Here is a 23,348-nt window from a genome sequence, read left to right as displayed (position 1 = left end):
CACTTTACTAATTTATTAAGTCGGATTTATCATATTTTAATCATTCAGTGATTAAGTTTTAACCCATTTCAACAAAGAATAGCATGTAGACTTTAATGTAGAAAATAAAAGTGTAAGAAAATTGATATATTTATTTTAATAAGTCACTGATTTCATATTTTTCTTACATTCCACCTAATAGTGTTTGATAGACAAACAGTTTATAATAATTAAAAAGTTATTATTTCTATACATAAAGTTGTTATTTCTATACATAAATAAGGCAAACACAGAGTTTCAATGTAATGTATTCCTTTATTATTAACTGTTTATGTGAACCATGTGAACAGTGACAGATTTTGCTGATTAGTGGTGGCATGGAAATACTGATTTATATTTCTTGTAAATTAATTAAAATGTAAGTAAACCAATCTAAATATTTTACTTGCACTTTAGTAACATTTAAACTCATTTTCCTGAAATATTTAGTGAATAAAGCAAGTTTGAATCTTTTCTTGTCAACATTAATAGGGTTATGTGAAATATTAAGTATTAACATTTAAATATACATAAGTTTCTACTTTATAATAATAGTATGAATCACTTTACTATAATTCTTTAAGTATCGAGTTGTCATATTTTTTATAGACTAATGTACATTTCTCTGATCAAAAAGTCCTTCACCTATTACTCACATTTAGTGGTGTAAAACCTTTCCTTCCCACTAAATCATAAACAAATTGGAAACATCTAACTGTGGCTCAAAATCATTCATTGTACAATTTTAAGGGAGAGCAAAATATTTGACCTCTTTCATATTTGCATTTCCAGCCTCTCAGTCATCAAACCTGACATGGGGTTCAGTTGAAAAATACATGGACTTCAGTGTTTGGTCACTTAGTTTAGATTCATTTGATGATCTAAAGATAGATCTATCCATGATAAGCGTTTGGTTTGATATCAGTCAGACTTTATCTCAGCTGGACCCGGTACTGGATCAAGCTGAACTGGACTCTTGGTTTCCAAGTGTTGATCAAACCACTGGTCTCTCCCCCTCCTCCAGAGGCGGTCTGGGTGGTCCGCTGTTCTCTTAGCCCGCCTCCGTGTTTTATTTTGCTTCTTTTCATAGTCTAATCTCACTAACTGTACAAAAAACATGCAGCTAACCCCAAACCAACAAACAAGACCCTTTGCATCTTTGTTTCTTTTTCTGTCCGTTAACTCTTTGGTGTGTGTGTGTGTGTATGTGTGTGTGTGTGTCCACTCTGGCAGACGTTTAGTCAACAACGGGAAGTTTTGTAGATGCTATCTATAATGTTCTATAATGGCCATAAATTGTTTCCGTGTCTATAAAACAGGGGATGTGTATTTTGAAGGGTTCTTAACGGGGCAATTGGTGGGCTCCCGTGAGGCGACAGAGGCCGGGAAAACAGCCTGGGGTCTGCGAGGCCTCTGTGTGTGGCCCTGCTGGTGGAGCAGCAGCAGCCTATAGGCACTCCACCAGCGCTGCCTAAAGACATTAAAGCAATTCACCCTTTGTTTCTGATCATTTTAAATGAAGCAACCGAAAGGTCAGCACTGCACTGAGCTGTAGGTACATGTTTTTAAAGCCTTTGGAAACGCAAATACACAACAGCCTTCCAACTGTGGAATCTAGTCTTATGTACATACAACAGTGAATGTCATAAAGTAGTAGAAATTAGCTATGTATTTTGGACTTGGCCTATGATACACTTGTTTTAGGATGATGCATTTGCTTCCCTCAGTATTGTATTTAGTCAAAATTTGATGTCGTGCCCAACAGAATCATGATGCTGTTAAAGTTACAAATGCTACTTTACTTCACTGTTGCTCATCACTTTAACTGCATACTGTGTAAAAAAAAAAAAAAAAAACATATTAAGAAGTTATTTTATTATTATTTAATTTTTTTGCATATTTTATGGTAAGTGGACTGCACTTATATAGCGCATTTTATACACCTTCACGATGCCCAAAGCGCTTTACAAGGCCTGACATTCACCAATTCACACACACACACACACACGCACGCACGCACGCACACACACACACACACACACACACCAGTAGGTGGTATTAGGCTGCTGGCTTTATATATTTTATCACCATGCAAGGCGCTGCCAGAGCCTACTGAGAGCAATTAAGGGTTCAGTGTCTTGCCCAAAGACACTTCGACATGTGGACAGTCAGAGCCAGGATTCACACCACCAACCTGTTGGTCTTTGGACAACCCGCTCCACCAACTGAGCCACAGCACATGATATCATTTATGGTAGTTTTATTCTACCCTTTCATATGTTTTAATTTATATTTTATCCTTTTATCTTTCTCATGCTACAAAACTGAGACCTGAGTGACTACACTCAAAAAACTGAAACGTTGACTTTAATTAAATTTATTTTGTCAACAGGTTCCACGTAAATGTATTATGTTAGTTGAAAGCAAAAATGTTAAGATCATCTAACTTAATTTTAGATGAACTTAACATTTTTGCTTTCAACTAACATAATACATTTACGTGGAACCTGTTGACAAAATAAATTTAATTAAAGTCAACGTTTCAGTTTTTTGAGTGTATATTTCATTTTATCATGTACCATTGATTGAATGACAATAAAGCTGAGTCTGAGTCTGAACTGCGACAATACCGGCCTATCCATGAGGCTTTGAGGGAAAAGACAGGAAGTAGCTCGACCAGATATCATGGACAGCAGCGCCTGAATGTATAACTATTAAGTGAATGAAGCCAGAGCCACTGACATATAACACCTCGATCAAAAAAGTCATCAGAATCTGTCATGACATATTCTCTGAGGATTCAAAAGGAAATATTTAGTAAAAGACGGACCTACATGACTGCCTCATTAATGTAATGAATCCTTCTTGCTTCTCATATTATGTCATACACTCTCATACACACTTTTTTCAGTATATCGATTGTGATAAATCTCCTACTTCTCTGTCTGTGTCTGTGTTGCTCCTACTGTCCTTCTGAACATTTGAAGTGGATCTGCCACAGACTTCTGATAGGACACTGTAAAATACTGACTGGAAGTGCAATGTACTGCACATGTGGAGGTGTGTACGCACATATCTACCTTATATTAGCTAATAAGTGAAATGAAGGATAAGTTACAAGACATTTGCAGAAATTAGTTTCAATCCAAATTTGACCTATTGTCTTTTAAGTTTTTGTGAACTTTGTAATATTCCAGTTAAATTGGATATGTTTAACTTGAGATTTATTACTTAATTTTGTGATCCAATCATTCTTAAATTATCTAGAATTATAATGTATTCTGTAAACTATAGATATGTTTAAGCCATATGCTATATGTAACTTAATGCAGTGGCAGCACTTTTTCAGATCGAGACCCCAAAAGGTAAATGTAATGTTTCCAGGGGATGCAAATTTACAAAATTAAACCATGAATTTCTATAATATCTATATTTTTGCTGACTTTATTGGACAAAACAATGAATAAATAATGGTAACAATCACTTCTTGCAAGTAATGCTAGCTATGCAACAACACACCATTCCTAACAATCTAAATGCTAAGATATTTAACTAGACGTGCACATTTCCTGAAACAAAAGTAGTCCCATGTGCTTGTCTACTGCATATATTTTGATGAGAGTTATGTTGTTCCACATTGCATTTGTACGTAGAAGTGAATGAAGAAGAACTGAATTATTGACACTGCTATTCAACACCTAAATGTACAAATCACATAAGATTAATAGCAGAATTTTTAATTTGCATGAAAAATTTTGAAAAGGTTACTGTAATATGTTACATTTAAGATTAACATGTGAATTAGTCAAGAGTTTTGCCAACAATTTGATGCATACATTTTTGCCGAATTAGCAGAAATGTGAAAGCTTTGAAGAGTTGTTCAAAGACTTTCCAAAACTGTTAGAATGCACATCTTTCGAGACCAGGTAACACATTTTTGCAATAATATGTTTGGGTCTATTTCCAAAGCTTTCAAAGTTTTAATATAATAATAATAATAGTAAATATGATGAACAATAGTATCTTGTACCTTGCATTGCATGCAAGCACACGGACATAATGTTATAATGTTCATCTTTTATATCTTAATATATTTGTCTTTTTTTTTTGTTTTCATCTGTCTTTTTAAGTAAATTTTATTTTATTTCTTAATTGCTGCTTTCATCCATTATGCAGTTTTTGCCTTTAACATTTGTTTTCACCTTTTCTCATTTTTTTGGTCAATGTTGTGTATTTGACACTGCCAGTTTTATGATCCTTTATTTAAAGCTCTGACTGGTTCACATAAGTTGTTAACACAGTTAGCCCTCAACATCATGTATCTAACGTTACAAGCCAACAGGATGTCAGTCAAAACATGGTCTGTGTTCAGTGCCTTAACAAATGGTCTGGATAACAGCATGAACTGTTTTTAAATTGGAAATTTGATCAGTTAATTTTTTTTAAATTCAGATTATTATGGGTACTTAATGAGACACTCAGCTTTGGTATCATATATGTATTTTTACTTCTTCACATATATTATTTCTATCTATTTCTACTTTTCCAGAGGCTTTAAGTGACCATATAAAACACATGGGTATGAACAGGAAACTGGATTAAGATGATCTCTAGGGCTTGACGCTTTCATGTGCTTATGAGGATTTTCTTCTTCTCTATAAAAGAATTTGGGTTTTAGATGATAATGTGGGTAAGCATAAAGGGCACCACAGGCTAAAGTTAAGATTAAGATTAAAATGTGATCTTGTCATGGCTATTTTTACATAAAGTTAAGATAATTTACAGAGTGATTCCACAGTTATCAGTCATTATCCTTATAATTATTAAATCCAGAAACCACATTTACCATTTACCTCTCCATCACTGACTGCACTGATCTATAAAAAATTCTCATCTTATAAGTTTAAAATTCTTTGTGTTGTATTCATGCACTGTAACCTTTGTTGCTACAGCTTAAAGCTTTCTATTTATACACCCAAACAGTTTAAATGACCTCATTAGATAAATAGCTACTATAGCAGTTACTGTAATGATGGACCTTTTCATTAAAGACGAGAAAAACAAACTGATTACAGTAAAGCTGTAAAGGATCAACAGGGACAGTGAGTGTAGAGGGTAGAGGAGGCGGTCAGTGCTTCAGGTTGGTTAGAACTGAGATCTGATAACCACATGACGGCTCACTCCCATGACGAGGCTTCCTCTGTCGTCCCGTCTGCGGTCGGCCATGCTGATTACAGCCCTGTGTTCTCCTCTGGTCACTCTCTGTCCCTCTGATGGTTGTCTCCGACTCCGCTTCCTCCATTCATACCGCTGTCTGCCTGTGTGTATGTGTGTATGTGTGTGTGTGTACATGCGTTTATGTAAACCAACCAAGTAGCTTTTCCGGGGGCTGTTCTGTGAGGAAAGGTTATCAAAACACAACAGTGCTCTAGGAACGTGTAAACATGCTTATGCACAGAGCCTGGGCTGAGGGCCATTTTCCTTTGCACTGTACTGTGCAGCCATCCTCACCCATTCACTGTGCAATTATTGTGGATTATAAGCGCTGCTGCAGATAAGATTTCAGAGAAGGCCTGTGTTCATCTGGGTACTCAGTCTTGTAACGACGAGGCACTGTTACCATGGTTGTTATTTGGTTTATTATTGAGAGATAATGTGGGATGCTGGGAGATGGAGGGTGTGACTGGTGTGGACATGTGGGGGAAGGAACGACACACACTTTTTTAGTTAAGGGGAAAAAGTATTTATGAAATTATTTTAACCCATAAAGACCCTGTGGTACTTTTGTGGATGTTCCCAAATTAATTTTTCTCTATATTGAACCTTTCTTAAAGCTGCGTATGACATTCATCACCAATTTTTCATCAAATCTGTAAAACCCGAGTGATAGCCTAAGTACCAAACCAAAACCGAAACATCACTCGGGTCTTTTCGGAATTCCACGCAGCCACAGTATGGCCGCAGCAGCAACAAACACAGAAACAGCTTCATTGCTTCTTGCTCCTGCCAGAATTCTGAAAAATCAACACTTTGGCCACCACGTGTTGCTTCTCATTGTCTCCGACTCGGATTTACCCTGACGTGCATACATGTATGGGAGATCAGCACTCCTCAGATTCCAGCACCTGTCTGCACATGAGAATGCATGTTGCAGTAACAGGGTGACTGCAACCTGGGAAGTGGAGATCCATACTGCCAGACTCATCTTTCTGTATCTCCCTCCATCCCATTTCCACACATAAACAAGTTGAATTAACATTGAAAGGCAGGAACAGCTGCCATGTGTAAAGAAATGAAATTGAGAAGGCTGAAGGCAATTGGTTGCACTCAAAGAAAAGGGGCCTGAATACTTTTGCACACTGCACTTTTCATTTTTTTATTTGTAAAAAAAAAATTTTAATCATGTATCATTTTCTTTCTACTTCACAATTGTATGCCACTTTGTGTTGGTCTTTTACATAAAATTCCAATAAAAATATATTTATGTTTGTGGTTGTAACTTGACAAAATGTGGAAAACGTTGAGGGGTATGAATACTTTTGCAAGCCACTGTATATCAAAACAGAGAAAACTGAAGAAATAATGACTTTTTCAGCAAAATGTATAAACTCAGTGGCTCCATTCACTGTCATTGATCCAACTCCATAGGTTTTATTGGTGAATCAATGTTGTAGAAGATGACAGTGTTTCCACTTTCACTACGGAGCCTCTGAACGTCCAAATAGGTCATATCTGATGACCATAAAAAGATGACGAACTGTATTTTACACCAATTATTTACATGTATTATTAGGATTAGTGGATCAACAGCTATCAAATATTCTATGTCAGTAGTTGGTTTTGGTTGCCAGTGGATGTTTGGGTCTTTATAGATTAAAAAATGATAAAAAATGATAAATGTGCTGTAGGCGCAAACTTACTGGCTGTTCTAGGTGGTATGGATGTATGGAGTTTGGATTCAGAATTTTGCTGATGAATTATTGAAAATAAACCAGAAAGGTAAAAACCTTAAATTGCCTTTGACTGAATTCAGTTCCTACTACTTTTGATGCCTTTACTGCTCGGTCAGCTTGACAAGTCTGTACCATGATGGTGATAAGGCTGAATTATACCCTCTGTAAGACCTGAAAACTGGATTAACATGATCCTGTTGACTTTTATGGATTCTCAGGGGTTTATGATAATTTTCGTCTTCTCTTCAAAAGACTGTTGGCTCAGAATGATAATAGAGGTCACCACCATGGACAAAACAGGGACAGTTGGAACACAATTGACAGTTTTCATGATTAAAAAAGAAAAAAAAAACCCAACTAAACACACCACTGGAACAGATCATTTACTGTTGTTAATCTTGAAGCAGATTGGCTACAGCAGCATATACACTCACCGGCCACTATATTAGATACACGTTGGTAGAAACAAATGTACCTAATAAAGTGGACAGGGAGTCTATAAGCTGCTGTGGCCCATCTGTTTCAAGGTTAAACATGTCAGAAATGCTCCTCTACCAGCCACAGTTGAAATTTGAGTTTCTGTTGCTTTCTATCAGCTCCAGAGCCTCTATCATCAACAGGACAGTTTAACCCAGAAAATAACTGCTCACTGGATGTATTGTCTCTTTTGAATGGTTCTCTCTAAACCCTAGACATGGCTGTTGATGAAAATCCCAGTAAATCAACAGCTACATACTAATAACCATACTTTGTTACCATGTGAATGGTAATATTCAATATTTGCATTAATAAGTAGTGTAACAGGTGTATCTTATAAAGTGGCCGGTATGTATATCTACAGGTTGCAAAAGTGATTTAAATATAATCTTTCCACTGATACATCACATATATTTACAATTTTAAACTGAATTAGTGTTAAATTGATTTAAGTTTGTGCACATGCACACAACAACAGCTCTGATAGAGGCAGCAGGAAACGACTAACCCAGAAATATCGGTCTGTATAAAATACATTTTTTTTTTTTTTTTTTTTTTATGAGTATCATCGATATCTCATCTATAGCTTTTTGCTTGTTCATGTTGATTTGAAATACTGACATAACAAGTGGTGCCAGGCACAACAAACCCCGCCCCTCACACATATTGTAGCTTATTTTGGCATTGATCCAGCTGATGTCATCATGTCTATGCATGTGCTGATGTCAGCATATCAATTGCCTCTATATATATATAAGTTTGAAGTAAATAAAAACAAAATTGATTTTTTTATTGACGTTAAATTTTGCCCATTGTAAGCAAATGGGAAAAAAAGATTTTAGAAATTCTGAAAAAATTTGAACTTTGACCTATTTTTCTCAAAATGTAATGACATCTATTCTGGGCCACTGGCAATCTATAAACCCAATTTAGTATGAATTCAACCAATAATTTTGCTGCTAAAGTGTTGACAAACAAACAAACCAAACCAAAAACAATACCCCTTGCGTCCTCTTCAAGGGGTGGGGTAATAAAAATGTTTGTATCAGTTGTTGTCAATAATTATCACAATAAATGCCAAATCAATATTTTTTTGAGTTTAAAGGCTGATTTTTCTTCTTGAGTGAAACTTCAAAAAACAGATCTATGGATTAAAATGTCAAAACATGACAAATATTTTAGAAATTTAGAGGTAGCTCTTTTTTTTATTTCTAAAAAATAATGTTGAGTAAAATGAAGTAAAAACTAATTCTAGAGCATTTTGTTCGCATAGATGAAAATGTAAGGAACATTAACCCTAAGAGAAAATAAAAATATTCGCTGTAATAATATGTGTTGAAATATAAAATGATATTATGATATTTGTCTTCATCATTCTGTAGCCTAGCCCCTGTTAGCAATAAAACACCTGCTATCAGTGTGTCCCAAGTCTGTCTTCCATAATACATCATGAACACAAGTCCAGGATCCACTGTTACATGTTTGAAGGGCTTGTGGAGGACCTCTAGTGGCCACAGTAGGTGTTGCATTCACCTTGAGCAGTAACACAATAGTGTTTTTTGCACTCCTGTCCTACTTCCACACCCACAAAACCACCCCAGTCTTATTCCCAATTCAAGAACATCAAATTCTGCCTCATCCTGTTCTCATGTTGTGAAACCACTGGGCAATGCAGTGTTTTTGTGGTGCCACTGGGACTAAGTAAATGACAAATAAGGTAATTTTTAGCTTAATTTTACATTCTTTCTTCTCATTTATAGCAAGTTTATGTACAAAAAGAGACTGTGATAACAATTCACTCCAATGTTTTTTTCCATCTCATCCCAATCATATGATAAAGAACAAAACGACTCCCATGATTCACATTACACCTTGAGCTGCTTCTGGTCAAGACTTTTCACAGGGGCTACACCTCAGTCTACAATAAACACAAGCAGTTATTTCATTCTGTTACATTATTCCCACTCACATAATAAAACACAGACACAACACAACATTATGCTCATTTTGTTTTATTGCACTTTTACCATGATGCAAAGAAATGAAAAATAAATCCACAGAAACAATGACTTGAATTAAAAAAAACAAACTAAAAAAGAAAACGAAGCATTTTTACTTCAACAACACATCATCTAAGGTTCTCCATGGATTCACCCATACTCCCATACACACTGTACAGACACAGGACTATGGAAACATAGACTTTTATAAAACCTATGTGGGACAGATGGAGTCAGCACACACATACAGTATATGTAGACCTCCTTATCTTATCTATAGCTCGTACCTGGGAGGAGTCTAAACCTTTCCCCTATGAATCCAGACATTCAAGTATTTCTATCATTGCACAGGCACTAGATTTTCCTACTGTATATATTAACTTTCAGCCAATGACTGAACTGTTGACACCAACAACTAGGCTAGTAGCTGTTGGTATGAATGAAATATACATCCTGAAAAATAATCTCTCCACAACAGCAACATCAAATATATTACAAAGAAACAATAATATAAAACTATTTGAGTCACATTTGGCTTTTGATACCATAAATCTAACCTCATATGTGTTTGCACTGTAAGAAATTTAACAGAAACAGTAGTTAGAAACGGATTAAATGTTGTAAACACAGGCGTAGACTTGCTCATTTGACCTAACTGATACTTGTGACGATGCTAAACTGTTCTTAAAAGCAGGCTTGATACTTGTAAAGTGTTGAGATGTGGACAGGGTTACTGAGAGGCACGGATCTGGCAGCTAATTTTTGCACATGCTCGTTTTGCCCTCTTCTGGACAAATGAGAAAGTACACCTCTGTAATGTAGAACTCAATGAATCCTTTTTAACTGAAAAAAAGAGATGTGGTACTGAATATGTATTCATTTTAAACAATAAATATGAATTTTAATAAATACTCTCTCAAGGACAAGTAACATTTATGGGCAAAATTAATGGACAAATCCAGGAGTAAACCTGCACTCCAATCAAATATTTCCATCTTGAATACCGATGATAGAAGCTGAAATGGCTCAGCAGAAATAAAAGACACTTTGCAATAAAAACATTTTGCAGTGAATCAATCAAACATTATTTTGATAATTAAGACAATAGGAAGTCAACCTCCTCCACTATGAATGTTCAACTGAAACACTTGGAATACCAACAATACGTAGAAACACATAGTTCGGCTGTGTGGAGGGAGGGGAGGGAGATTCTGTACAAGTCCCTTAGAATTCACTGAATTCAAAAAAGGGTCCTGAACAAAAGACGGAGAGAAGGCGTCTCTTGCAAGACTTTCATGGTTTGGTAGTGCTGCGGTGGGCCGGTGGGTGTTTGGGTCTGCTGTAGTGATGCTATCCTACAATAGAGTCATGGTTGGATATTTTAAGGAGCCTAGGATATTTCAGTTCTATCCATGACCCAGCCCCCAGATCAATCGAATGCCCATAAACAAAAAAACAAACAAGGAAAAAAAAAAAAAAACTGCACCAAAACTTTCAGCGCAGGTAAAGTCTGCACTGTTTGAGTCCAATCCTATCCAGCAGGCGTCCAGGTCCAGACAGCTTTTATCTACCTCAGGCATGGGCGGGCGTCCCTGAAAGTTCAGCAAACCATTCCCTCTGAGAAACGTGGTACAGACGGAGCTCATCTGCGTAACAGGATGCTAGTTTTGTTTATAAGGGTGACTGGATGTGTTTGGTCCAGTCGTCTATCCCGGGGATTCAAGCTCAGTTCCAGCTGCCAGACTCCCCCACAGTCAGCTACCTCCGCCGTGGGGCAGTGTGGCCGCGGTCTGACCCTTGGTCTCCCTGGAGGTCATCCTCCACGACGTAGCTGTAGCCCTCCTTTTCAATGCATTCCCCCAACACTTTGAGCACCTACAGACAGGGTTGGCAGGGTTACTTTAAAACTGTGATTCCCAATATACAGGGTGTCCCATAAGTCTCCATACATAGGAGACATAATACATTCCATACATATATGGTTCTAACATGTATTTCTTTATATTTCTTCTTTATAGTTCTTCAGCAGACACGCATTAAAATGTGTTCCTGACAAAATGGCAGTCATATAGAGCATACTATATAAATAAAAATGGTTTATGTCAAGAAATGTTTATTTTTCGTATGTATGGAGACTTATGGGACACCCTGTAGAAGACATGCACTTAAAGTTAACTGGGAATACATTCTGGGAGTGACCTTAGTTCACTTCAACAGACATTTTCTCATATTATTATCACATTGTTAGTATCATAGCATAACTACCTAACTCATACACAAATGACAAAAGTATTGGGACACGTTGAATTCAGGCGTTTCTTTTCTAACAGGTGTCTGGGCTACAAAAAAATAATGATAAATGTCATAATTTAGTTTTATATTGTGATAAATATCACTGCATTGCATTGGTTAATTTGTTAATAAGGAATGGAGGCTGGTGCACACCTAAAAAGTCTTCAGGGACAGGTGCGTAGGAGCATGAGGTAGAAGTGAAGAAGAAAAAAGGTATCCCGCACACTGTCTATTCAACTTGCAAAAAAACTTTAACAATATTTTGGTCCCCTGGACTGTTTTCAAGCAGAGATTTAAGACTTAAAGACTTAAATCTCTGCTTCAAAACAGTGCAGAGGACCAAAACGTTGCGATCAAATATTAAAGTTTTTTGCAAGTTGAATGGACAACGTGCGGGATACCTTTTTTCTTCTTCATTGGTAAACTTATTTTAATTGTTATCTTTGATTCCAAAATGCCCAAGAGATGGTTTTTACCTAATTTCTCTCTTTTTTTTTTTATCCATGACTGATTTTAAATGATCGACTTCTAAATTTCTCAAATATTTTTTGTGCTCAGACTAAATAATAATTTTCTATAACAACTAACCATCTACTTTTATCACATCCCACTTAGAATGAAACATCTCCCTTTAAACTTTAAGGAGATAGTGATGTTTATAAACTATATGGACAGAAATATTGGAACACATCATGGCTACAGCTGTAAAATGTCCTGTTCATGCTGATTTGACATATAAACTTCAATATTAATAATCAATATGATATTTATCACAATATAAAACTATGTAATGACATTTGCCATTATTGTTTTGTAGCTCTGACCCCTGTTACACTGAACTGAACAGGCAACTTTGTCAATTCCATTTTCTAATGTTGTATGTGAAGAGGTGGAGTGCATTCATAGTCTGTTGAAGCGGAATGACTACTGTACACCTAACATAATTGTAAAAATGTACTTACAGTTATTTTCTGTATGGTCAACAACAACAACAACAACAATAATAATAATAATAATAATAATAATCATGCTGAATGTCAATCATTCTGAATGCTTAAAGATTTAAAGGGTCAGTGTTTAAATTTTGGTCACATCTACTGGTGAGGTTGCAGATTGCATATCTCTGCCCTCACGCCCCATCTATGGGTGCTGTTAAAAATACACAAAAATCTACTAATATAATCATATACTGTATATTACATTAATCTCTCGAATTAGATCATCCTGTGACTCTTAAACAATGGACTTTTAAAGATAGTGAATTTTGCAGAGGCACATAAACTGACGCACAGACCTGGCGGAGGCGTCGGTCCATGGCATCCAGGTGTGGCTGGATGAGGATGGGACTGAGGCGGTCCCTCACCAGGGATTCTGCCATGAGCATGGACAGCTTGTATTCTTCCTTTGCCAGAAGCTGCAGACGCAAGTGTGTTGACTTCCTTACCCTGTACAAAGAGAGCAGGAGGGGAACAGTGTCAGTGTGGGCAGTGATATCTACACAGTAATATGTGCAAAAGCTGATAAACTATCCATGCATCCCCGTTTGTATGACCACGTTACTTTGTAAGGTCAGTCATGGTATAAATGTTAAATATTTTTTCCTATAATGTCTGTGTTTAAGTTTGTTAAACTGACTTTCAAAAAAAAAAAAAAAAACTTCAAATTTATGACTATTAATAATCTTTAATTGTCAGTGGGGTTCACACACAGACATACACCACATACCAAATTAGCCTTCTGCATTTAACCCATCACTAGATCATTCATGCATGGATCACACTACATTCTAGGAGGAGTGGACTCGCCATATCAGGCACCAGGAGCAAATGCCCTGCTCAAAGGTACGTCAGCCAACAACTTTCTGCCGGTCTGGGGAATCGAACCAACGACCTTTCAGTCACAAGCTGATTCTCAAGCCTTCTACGCCATAGTGGTGTCATTCTTGTGCACTGATGGCTCCACATCACATGAATTTGTACAACAGATCGCAGTTGGCAGAAAAATTTGCTGCTAGTTTTTCCTATTTTTGGTTGAAAACAGTCAAACTCTCTCCATTCGGATGAATGTAAATAAGAAAAACGCTCAAGATGTCAAATTCTGTACAGGAAAGTCAAAACCTGTATGGACAATCATTGAAAACTAATTATTTTGGAGGGGATGTGAGCCCATAATTTCCTATGTTTGCTGCTACAGGAGGCCTCACCTGCAGCACTGGGTCAGTGGCACCAGAATGGACATCTCATCATGGGAGTGTTTTCCAAACCTGAAGTAAAAAAACTGAAATTTAGATGCAGCTAAACACAGTTACTGACTGTTCATGCAACTCTTCATTATTTTTCACAGCTGACATTTTTATACATTGCTCCACATTCCTGGATGTTGTTTCCTTGAACTCTGCAAACAACGCCACATACTCTAAAAGTGAACCTAAAAGTGGAATTCAGAAACAGCAGACGTCTGAATGACAAATAACATGCTGATTTCAGCAGTTGTCTTGAGTTACTTACCCTCTGCCATTGTCCAGGTGAATTATGAAGGTCTCATTCCCAAACTTTTCAAAAGTCTCATAGTGGTGGCGATCCATGTTTCCTGTTGAAATACATGTAAAATAAGAAAGACAATTCTATGTTAATGTGTATGTGATATGCTTTTGTACTGTTACATGCAGGGACAGTTATATAATAAAAATCTTTAGGCACAGTTTAGCAGAACCTGAGAAAATTAGCTTGGAAAACATTTCATATCAGCCAACATACCCATTAGGAAGTCAAAGATGGTCATGTCCATGATGTCCAGAAGTCTAGTCCCACTGTCGTAAGGTGGAGTCTGTTTGACTTCCTCGCAGTAGTCTGGGTCCACTTCCCACCTGAGAAGTTAAATTTAAAAGACCAGGTTACCAGTGACCCATCATAAAGTTAAAATTCAGCCAGGTTTAACACTGATTTAGCTCAAACACAGAAACTAGATGCTCCCTTTCAGTTTTCAAATCTAATTCACACATATTTATAACTCCTATCCCTAATGAAAATACTGGGTGATATGAGAATAAACATATTTTGTCTTATAGGATTTGAGTCTAGTTTTCTAAAAAAAAAACAAAACTGAGACACTCTATGTTGCTATGCTATCAGAAGTTATTGCATCAAGAAAATGACGATGAGTGTAACAAAAAAACCTGCAAGGCCTGAACCTGCAGGGTTTATTCTGCAGTGAACCCTTCAGGGGCTGTAACCATCAAGTGTCAGTGATACAATCTATGTCTACAATCAAGACTGATCACTTACTCTGCCTTCTTGCGTTTGTGGTATGAGCGTCTCCAAGGGTTCCTCCAGGTCTTGCGTTTGGCTAGAGCCAGGTCTGGGAGAAAGGCGGCAAGAGATCCTTCTATCTGGTCTGGTTTACCACAGAGTGCATGCTCGGTGGAGCAGTAGTACGAACACTCCCCATAGAAACACACATTGTTGGCTGTAAAGTCATAAAAAAGCATACCAGAGTCATTGTTAATGACAACAAAAAATAACAGCTATGTATGCTGCATAAAGCCCCTTTCAAATATCTATATCTATATATCTATATCTATATCTAAATAACTATATATCTATAAATATATATCTATATCTATCTATCTATCTATATATATATATATATATATATATATATATATATATATATATATATATATATATATATATATATATATATATATATTGCATCTGTATCTTCTTTGCACTACACATATTTTTAAAGCTCAGTTTGCACAAGATGAAAATTACCTGGGATGTTTTATATTAATTGCTCAGATTGCCAGTAATTTTCCATATGTATAATATGCAAAGTAAAAATTGCATTGCTAATGAACTGTCATGCTTTGACTCCACAGTCCCCTGATATTACTAATCCCATGCAAATGAATATTCAGGACACAGGACTTAAATTGCTCTACATTACAAAACAAGCCAACTATCCATTTTAAAGTATGTTTTAACTTTAGCATGTTAAAAATAAAGTTGATTTGTTATTTTTTCACACAATAGTCCCAACAGGTATTTGAATAATTGCTGTAAAAATGGTTATTGATCACAGAGTGGTTAAGAGTGGTTAATATTGGTGCACCATATTTTACGAAATCAGTTTGTTTATAGAAAATTAAATGCTGGTACAGCCAATACTGAAACATCAGTAAGTGGTGAGATGCATACCTGGTGAGATAAAGAAGGTCCTCCAGAGCTTTTTGTCCCGTGTGACGTCCCGGATCTCCTTTGTCATGTTGACGAGCCTACCGGCCACTGGTGGGACACGACGGAAGTCCAGGATCCTACAGCACAGACACAAAAATGAAGAGATTACATTCTAAAGTACAGATATCTGGGGTCAGCTGGATATTGGTTAATTGACTACTGGTCTTTTCCTTTTATAAATTATATCTATTACATATATTGGCCTTTAAAAATGGATCAGATAACCTCTATTCTAAATGGGAAAATAGATGGACTATAATATTCCATAAATAGCCTGTGTTTGACTAAGAATATGATGACGTGTAAAGGAGTTAAGATGTCTGTGATTTTGGGGGTGATGCCACTTATTTAAGACTTACAAAGATGTTTTTTGGCAGGTTTGGAGTTTATTAAAAGAAAACCATTCCAAAAGAATGGCTTTGGCAAGTAACCACCCCAGATGGGACTCAAACCCACAATCCCAGGCTTAGGAGGCCAGTGCCTTATCCATTAGGCCACGGGGGCACACGCTAAAAGATGTACTAGTATCCCCAACAGGGGGCACTGTGGCATAAGTGATGACTTTACAGTGAACCACATGGTGGTAAACCTCCCAGTGGTTCTTACACGGGTGTGATTCTACATCAAATTCATGTTTTACATCCATGTAGTTTCCTTTTGTGAATGTCCTTAAGTATAATATAACTTGCTGCTCCTTTGAGGATCTGTCTTTATTCTGTCTTGTGAAGCTATTATTATTTTATGTAGAGTAATGACGTATGATTGGATGGATATTACTGGAAATGAGCATATGTCTCTGTGAGGAAGAAGAACAGATTTAGAGGAGCCCTCTTGCTTGATCTTTCCTACTAAAAGATGCAGTGTCTGTCTTTCCTGTGTGCGTGCCACATGCCCATTTTATGCATGCGTAACCCTGTCGTCAATACCACCCAGCTACAACATCAGCACAGGCTCTTTAAAAATTGATACTCCTGACTACACCTAATGGCCTGGGCCTGAGGGCAAAGAGACACAGGAAGAGGATGGAGGTGGAGAAACAGAGCAGAGGGGCAGATGGAGATGAGGGAAACAGGTGAAGAAAGGCAACGAGAAAAAGAGCAGAGAGGCTGATAATGAAGTGTGTGTCTTGTCATCCGTGCTGTCAGACAGACAGACGGACACAGTTTGCACTCTTTGGCCTGCTGGGCCTGGGCCTACTGCCATCACGCTAACGGGAACAGCATGGTCTGGCTTAATTTTCCTTCCTCATCATTGACGCCCCTCTTCTTCAACCCTTGTCCTCTCGATGGACTTTTATTCTCCTGGTGGCTATTTTAAACTTGTGTTATACTCACAGTGAGAGGATGGGGAAGAGCTGCAAAGTGAGATGTGCATTTCACATATTCCCAGCTGAATGATGCATGTGACATCAATGAGTCTCATGAATTTATATGGTTTAATATTTTAAGGTCATATAGAGCCTTTTATGTCTCGTATCTGCCGCCTGCTTGCTCTCTTTTCCCTCCTAATGCAGCAATACCAAATGCACTTCCCATTTAAATCCAATCACATAATTAATGATGCGGTGTAGCCTATATAGGAAAAGACAGAGGTTCTGTGTGTCTCTGCGTGCACGCACATTACTGTGAATGCTGTTTTAAAAGAGCCTCTGTGTGTCTGTGGGCCCCCTGGGAGGCAGTGTAGGCTAAGCCTCTGCACCAGCAGCAGCTCTGTAGCCAGGCACTAATTTAGAACAGACAAAATAAGGGAAAAAAAAACAAAACGCTGCTTTTGGCAAACCCTGCCTGGCTTATATTTAGAATGGGCACAGGGCCTTTCATGCCTTTGGTTTCCTCCTCTTCCCCTTAACCCACACATATGCTGAGTGTGTGTGAGCGTATTTTCATGTGTGTGTGTGTGTGTGTGTACTGGATGACCAGATGCGTAGCAGACTAGTGAAGAAACCTGCTGCTAATGCGGTTGCTGGTGAACTGTGTCACTGTGCCTGAAGGAAGAACAGATTCAACATCAGTAACCCTCTGTAGCCTCATTGAGTGTGTATGTGTGTCTATGTGTGTGTGTGTACATATATGAACAGACATGTGTGTGACCTCAGTATCACCTTGTGACTGTACAGAGAAGCGCTACAACACAAACCCGCTGCTCTTAATAACTCAAAGCCACAGTGACGTCAGCGTGGACGCCGACACTAAAACTCATTGCTTTCTCTCGCCGTTCAGCGCGCCTCGTGAGGTTTTCACTTTTTATTAAAGTCTCTCCAACAGCCAGGCAGGCCATAAAGTGTAAGCCTTGTAAAGGCAGTGAAGTCAGAGAGCGTGGTGGTTAGCAAGGCAAGGAGGCTGCAGTCATTGTTCAGTCAGTTGCTAGCTGCAGGAGGGCAGCATTCATTCTCTATGACTCATGGCCTCTCAGAGCGCGCAGCCTCTACTGTACAGGCCCGACTCACACTGCTCAGTGTGTCTGAAAAAAAAGATGAGTTTCTGAGGGACAGGAATGGTGAAAAAGGAAAGGCAAATGTACAAAGAAGCGCACAGAGAACCTGAAGGCACTGGTGCACAGAAGAGAAATGGCCTGCAGTCAAGTCTATACACACACACACGAACACACACATGCTGGTTCAGCATTACCATATAGGGGGGGGGGGGTTATCATATCTTAGTCCTGCTGAGCCTGAATGTCAACTTTAAACACCAACTCAGGTAATTCACTCAGAAATATTAAAGTCAGAAGAATGCCCGTGTCATTTTATGCATAAATGCACCGTGTTAATTAAGTAATTATGTAAGAAAATATATACACATTTATTGTTAAATTTTTCCATTTTAATATGCTTGTCTGCACATAAAAAATGGGTAATATTAATACAAACACATATCCAGAGGCAGTAAACCGTTCAGGCCCTTTGGTGTGTGATGTTCTGCGGGTTTTTCGTACCTCCCATGTGGTTAATGAGCAGAGAGGCAAATTAGCAATCAGGAAGGAACAAAAACCTGCAGGACACCAATGCTCAAGGACAGGAGAGGAGTACTTGTGCATGAAATAGCTTGAGAAGATTCAAGTGGGTCACCTTTAATTTTTTTTTATAAATGCAGAGTTTGGGACCAGACTGGTTGACTTTCATGTTTGAGTTCAACTATTTAATAATGAAGGTCCAGCGTCTTGAGGGACTTTAGATGGATCAAACTGCAGAAATGCGATATAATATTATCTTAGAGTGACTGTTTACATCTACAACGGAGCTGGAGTTACCTCTCATGGAGTCCACAGTGTTTATAAACTAACTCTGAAAGGACTTCCACTTCTTTTTCCAATGTTAACAGCAAGCGGTGTCAAGTGTTAAGGTGCGTTACTGTCATCTACTATGTTTGAGTGTGGACCAGTGGCAATATCACATAAACTAAAAAGCCCAAACCACACAATACAAACACTGGCTTAACAGTCTATGGTTGTAGGACTCTGCAACTTCTCCACTGAACATCACACAGTGACATGTGAAATGAAGAAGAAGAAGAAGAAGAAGGAGGAGGAGAAGGAGGAGGAGAAGAAGAAGAAGAAGAAGAAGAAGAAGAAGAAGAAGAAGAAGAAGAAGAAGAAGAAGAAGAAGAAGAAGGAGGAGGAGGAGGAGGAGGAGGAGGAGGAGGAGAAGGAGAAAAGAAGAAGAAGAAAAGAAGAAGAAAAGAGGAAGAAGAATTGCAAGGTTAGTTAGTTTGTGTAAGTCATATCGCCACTGCAACATGGACCAAAGTTATTGTGGATTGTCCTCATATTCTTCTGGCCAATAAATGAGACACAAAACTGCTGAATTTTAACACTATTATGTATTATGTATTGTCTCTGTTTGCTTAGGTAGATCTGTTCTGCTCTTTGTGTGCAGTGCACTTATTTTAAATTTTTAAAAATGGGCAGAGCTAATATAATTCTGCAGCAGCCACACTGACAAGGCTGGCTGCACTCCAACAGTGTTTGCATACATATATGTATTTAATAAGCCTTGTGAAATAAATGGCTTTTAAAGGGTTCCATGTGTTTCATGTGACAGATATCTACTGGAGAAATTGCAGATAAAACCCACTTTGCTCTCAATGCACTCTGACCTCCAGTGGCTACACAAACATCCCTCACTACAATCAGTTTTTTTGGTTTTTTTTTCATTCTGGTCTTTTTACTCAGCAGTGGTCCACACATAGAGTAGACAATTGTAAAACACCATAATGCTGAATGCCACATGCTGTAAAATGGACAAAATGGAAACAAGAACTTGGTCTGAGCTCCTGTAGCAACATGATGAAACTAAATGATATAAATAGCTCCATTTAAGTTAAATGAAAACACAACACTTATTATTTTCATAAGATTGTACACTAATGAAAACATAAATCAATTATGACTATTACTGTATATTCCACTTCTGTGATTAGTTCCCCCTAATTTTCTGGATATTTAATCACCAGACCTTAGTGACTTATATTTATGCTCGCACTGGAATGACAGACAATCAAATTAAACTATAATGTATATAATATCTCACACAGAGTCTCGCAGACGATGACTTACTTGTCCAGATGAAAAGCAGCGATCTCAGCATTGTGTCGTTCAAAGTCAGAAAAGTAGAAGAAGTCTGGAGGGGTTTCCTGCTCCCGGGTTTGTCTGCAAGGAGACAAAGAAGAATGTTCGCTTAGTTACAGGAAAACCATCTCAGTTAAGGGGATCGGTTCAAATATAAGAACACTTATACGAATAGAATGTTAGATTAGATTAGATTAGATTAGATTAGATTAGATTAGATTAGATTAGATTAGATTAGATTAGACAGAACTTTATTGATCCTTTGGGCAGAACCCACAGGAAACTGAGGTACCAATAGCAGCAAAACACCGGATATACACACAGAAAATAGCAAAACAACAACTATAAAAAACAGTAGTGAAAAATTGCAGTTGCATATTGGAAAGTACTAGTAGAAACAAGTGGCAAAGTAGTAGCAATAATAATAATAATAATAATAATAATAATACGAATAAAGTAATGTCAGACAATTGGATTAAAAATATAAACGTAGATTCAGTGCTGTGCAACAGACTAATGGGGTCTGACAACATCTTCAGCATAATTTAATACTGATCAGATCACTTGGTAATAAACACACCCCTAGATCACACCTGTGTACCTCATCCTCTCAACAGCATCTGTAAGCAATAACCAAGATGCTATAAATTTGTGTGTCCCTGCTTCAGAAAAAAAAAAAAAAGCTAACGCTGGTTCCTTGTGATGTGACAAGGAACAGGGACAATTCAAGGTCAACGACTCCTCCTGAAGCACCTACTCCTGTTCTCGATCTGTACCTATTTCTGTCCAGTTCTGACCCCCCCCCCCCAAAAAAAAAAAAAAAAATGCTTTCCACACACATTCTGCCTTAAAGCTCTTACTGGAGGGAAAAGAGGCTCTTAAAGGCTTAAATCCCAGAGCTGACGGAACATGGGCCAGGATGGGGCAGCGCAGAGAGGACGGGCCGGGTAAAGAAGTAAAGTCAAAGGAGGTGCAGGTGAAAAGAGTCCCAGGGATGGTGCTGGGTATAGAAAATATGTTAATGTCTCATTCTACAAAGCGCCATCCTTTGAGAAATCAAAAGAGAGCGGTGCAGTCCACCATCAAATTGCTATCTTTATACAGAAAAGCTGCATATTTTAGTTACTTTGTCCTGCCTGTCTTTCTTTTTTATTGACAACAGTAAAGACTTTCCAGGAAGGCGGTTGAGTGTAATAATTTGGACTGCAGCCTCTACCATTTCTGCTTCAGCTAGTTGAGGGAGGATGAGAAGAATGGAAACTATCTTGGCAAGTTCTCTTTCTCTCCTTCGCTCTCTATTCCCTCCGGATGCCTCTCTGTGTTTATTTCACTCAAATCCTCTATCTCACCTCCTCTGCTTCTCTTCTTCCCTCACGCAGAACTGTTTTCTCTGCTTTTCTGTGCATCCGAGGCTTAATACTTTATATCTGTCTCCGTCTCTCTCTCTCTCTCTCTCTCTTTCACTTTCGGTGCTGCCTTCCTCAGCTGGCTGGGCTGATTGTAACACCACAGCTGCATGGCTGACATATGCACCAGTCATTAACTAACCCAACATGAAGCCCAGAAACACACTCATCCACTAAAAATTCCTCTATTTCCTCCTCTCTTTATCGCTCCGGTTCTGTTTCACCCTAATCTCTCTTCATCCTCTATCCTCCTGCAAGCATTTGACAGACAGCCCTATGCAGATGGGTGGGCAAGTTCAACCAAAGTAAGCACAAAATGATATTATCATATATTTCATTTCATATTAACCCATAGACCCAAATATCCACTGGAGACCAAACTCATTTATTGATGTTTAATACCTGCTGATCCATTCATCCTATCAATCCATGTGGATAATTGGTGTAAAAGGCAGTTTGTCGTCTTTTCATGGTCATCAGATATGACCCACTTGGACGTTCAGAGGCTCCGTAGAGAGCATGGAAACACCGTCTTTGTCTACAACATTGATTTCCCAGTAAGTCAATGACAGTTGATGGAGACTTTTGTTTTTATGTTTAGTTATGTTTGTTTTAGTTAGTTATGTTTTATATTTTTAGTTAGTTATGTTTTATATTTTTACTGAAAACATCACTTTTTCCTCATTTTTTTCTGATTTGATCCAATATACTTTGAATGTACTCTGAGTTGTAATCAACATCTACATCAGAGGTCACCAACCCCGGTCCTCGAGAGCCACTACCCTGCATGTTTTAGATGTTTCCCTCTTCCAGCACACTGGATGGGTCGTTATCCGGCTTCTGCAGAGCTTAATGATAGGCTTATCATTTGAATCAGGTGTAGTGGAAGAGGGATACGTCTAAAACATGCAGGATAGTAGCTCTCAAAGACTTTTGGTTGGTGACCCCTGATCTACATGATCAGTTCAATAAATTTACAAAAATGCAGGATTTACACTGAAAAAAGTTAAAATAAAGAGGATAATATTACAATAAGTGGTGATGAATCACTTAAGAAAGGTTGAATATGAAGAAAAATTCATTTGGGAACTACCACAAAAGTAGCACTGGGTCTTTATGGGTTAAAACACGTTTTTTATCATCTGCCTGCAAAAAGACATAAAGTGAAAGATTTTGCAAAAAAAAAAAAAATCACTTTTCTAAAATGTTTTTTCTGATTTGGTCAAATATTGTTTGAATTTATTCTGAGCTTTAATCAACATCTACATGATCAGTGAATTGAATACAGAAAAATACCTAATTTTCACTTCAGAATACCTTTCTCACCTGGAGAGAATCCAATTCTCATTGTTAAATAAACTACACCAGTTTAATCAGATTTGGCATCCCCGTCAGCAA

The 23,348-nt window shown here is 37.7% G+C and overlaps 1 protein-coding gene across 1 annotated transcript in view; it reads right to left on the bottom strand.

Annotated features, from left to right (window-relative positions):
- Nucleotides 1-9,450: 9,450 nt before the first annotated feature.
- fam20cb (FAM20C golgi associated secretory pathway kinase b) overlaps nt 9,451-23,348 on the bottom strand; it is a 69,075-nt gene continuing 55,177 nt past the window's right edge. The window contains exons 4-11 of the mRNA XM_030121675.1: nt 20,533-20,625; nt 15,940-16,055; nt 15,025-15,205; nt 14,497-14,606; nt 14,248-14,329; nt 13,944-14,003; nt 13,035-13,185; nt 9,451-11,323 (exon numbers count right to left, since the gene is read on the bottom strand). Coding sequence (XP_029977535.1) covers nt 11,207-11,323; nt 13,035-13,185; nt 13,944-14,003; nt 14,248-14,329; nt 14,497-14,606; nt 15,025-15,205; nt 15,940-16,055; nt 20,533-20,625 — 910 coding nt within the window. The 3' untranslated portion in view covers nt 9,451-11,206. The remainder of the gene's footprint in view (nt 11,324-13,034; nt 13,186-13,943; nt 14,004-14,247; nt 14,330-14,496; nt 14,607-15,024; nt 15,206-15,939; nt 16,056-20,532; nt 20,626-23,348) is intronic.

The sequence above is a fragment of the Sphaeramia orbicularis genome, chromosome 19, assembly GCF_902148855.1.
Source record: "Sphaeramia orbicularis chromosome 19, fSphaOr1.1, whole genome shotgun sequence".
NCBI lineage: Eukaryota > Metazoa > Chordata > Actinopteri > Kurtiformes > Apogonidae > Sphaeramia > Sphaeramia orbicularis.
This window is presented reverse-complemented; position numbering and strand designations above follow the sequence as displayed.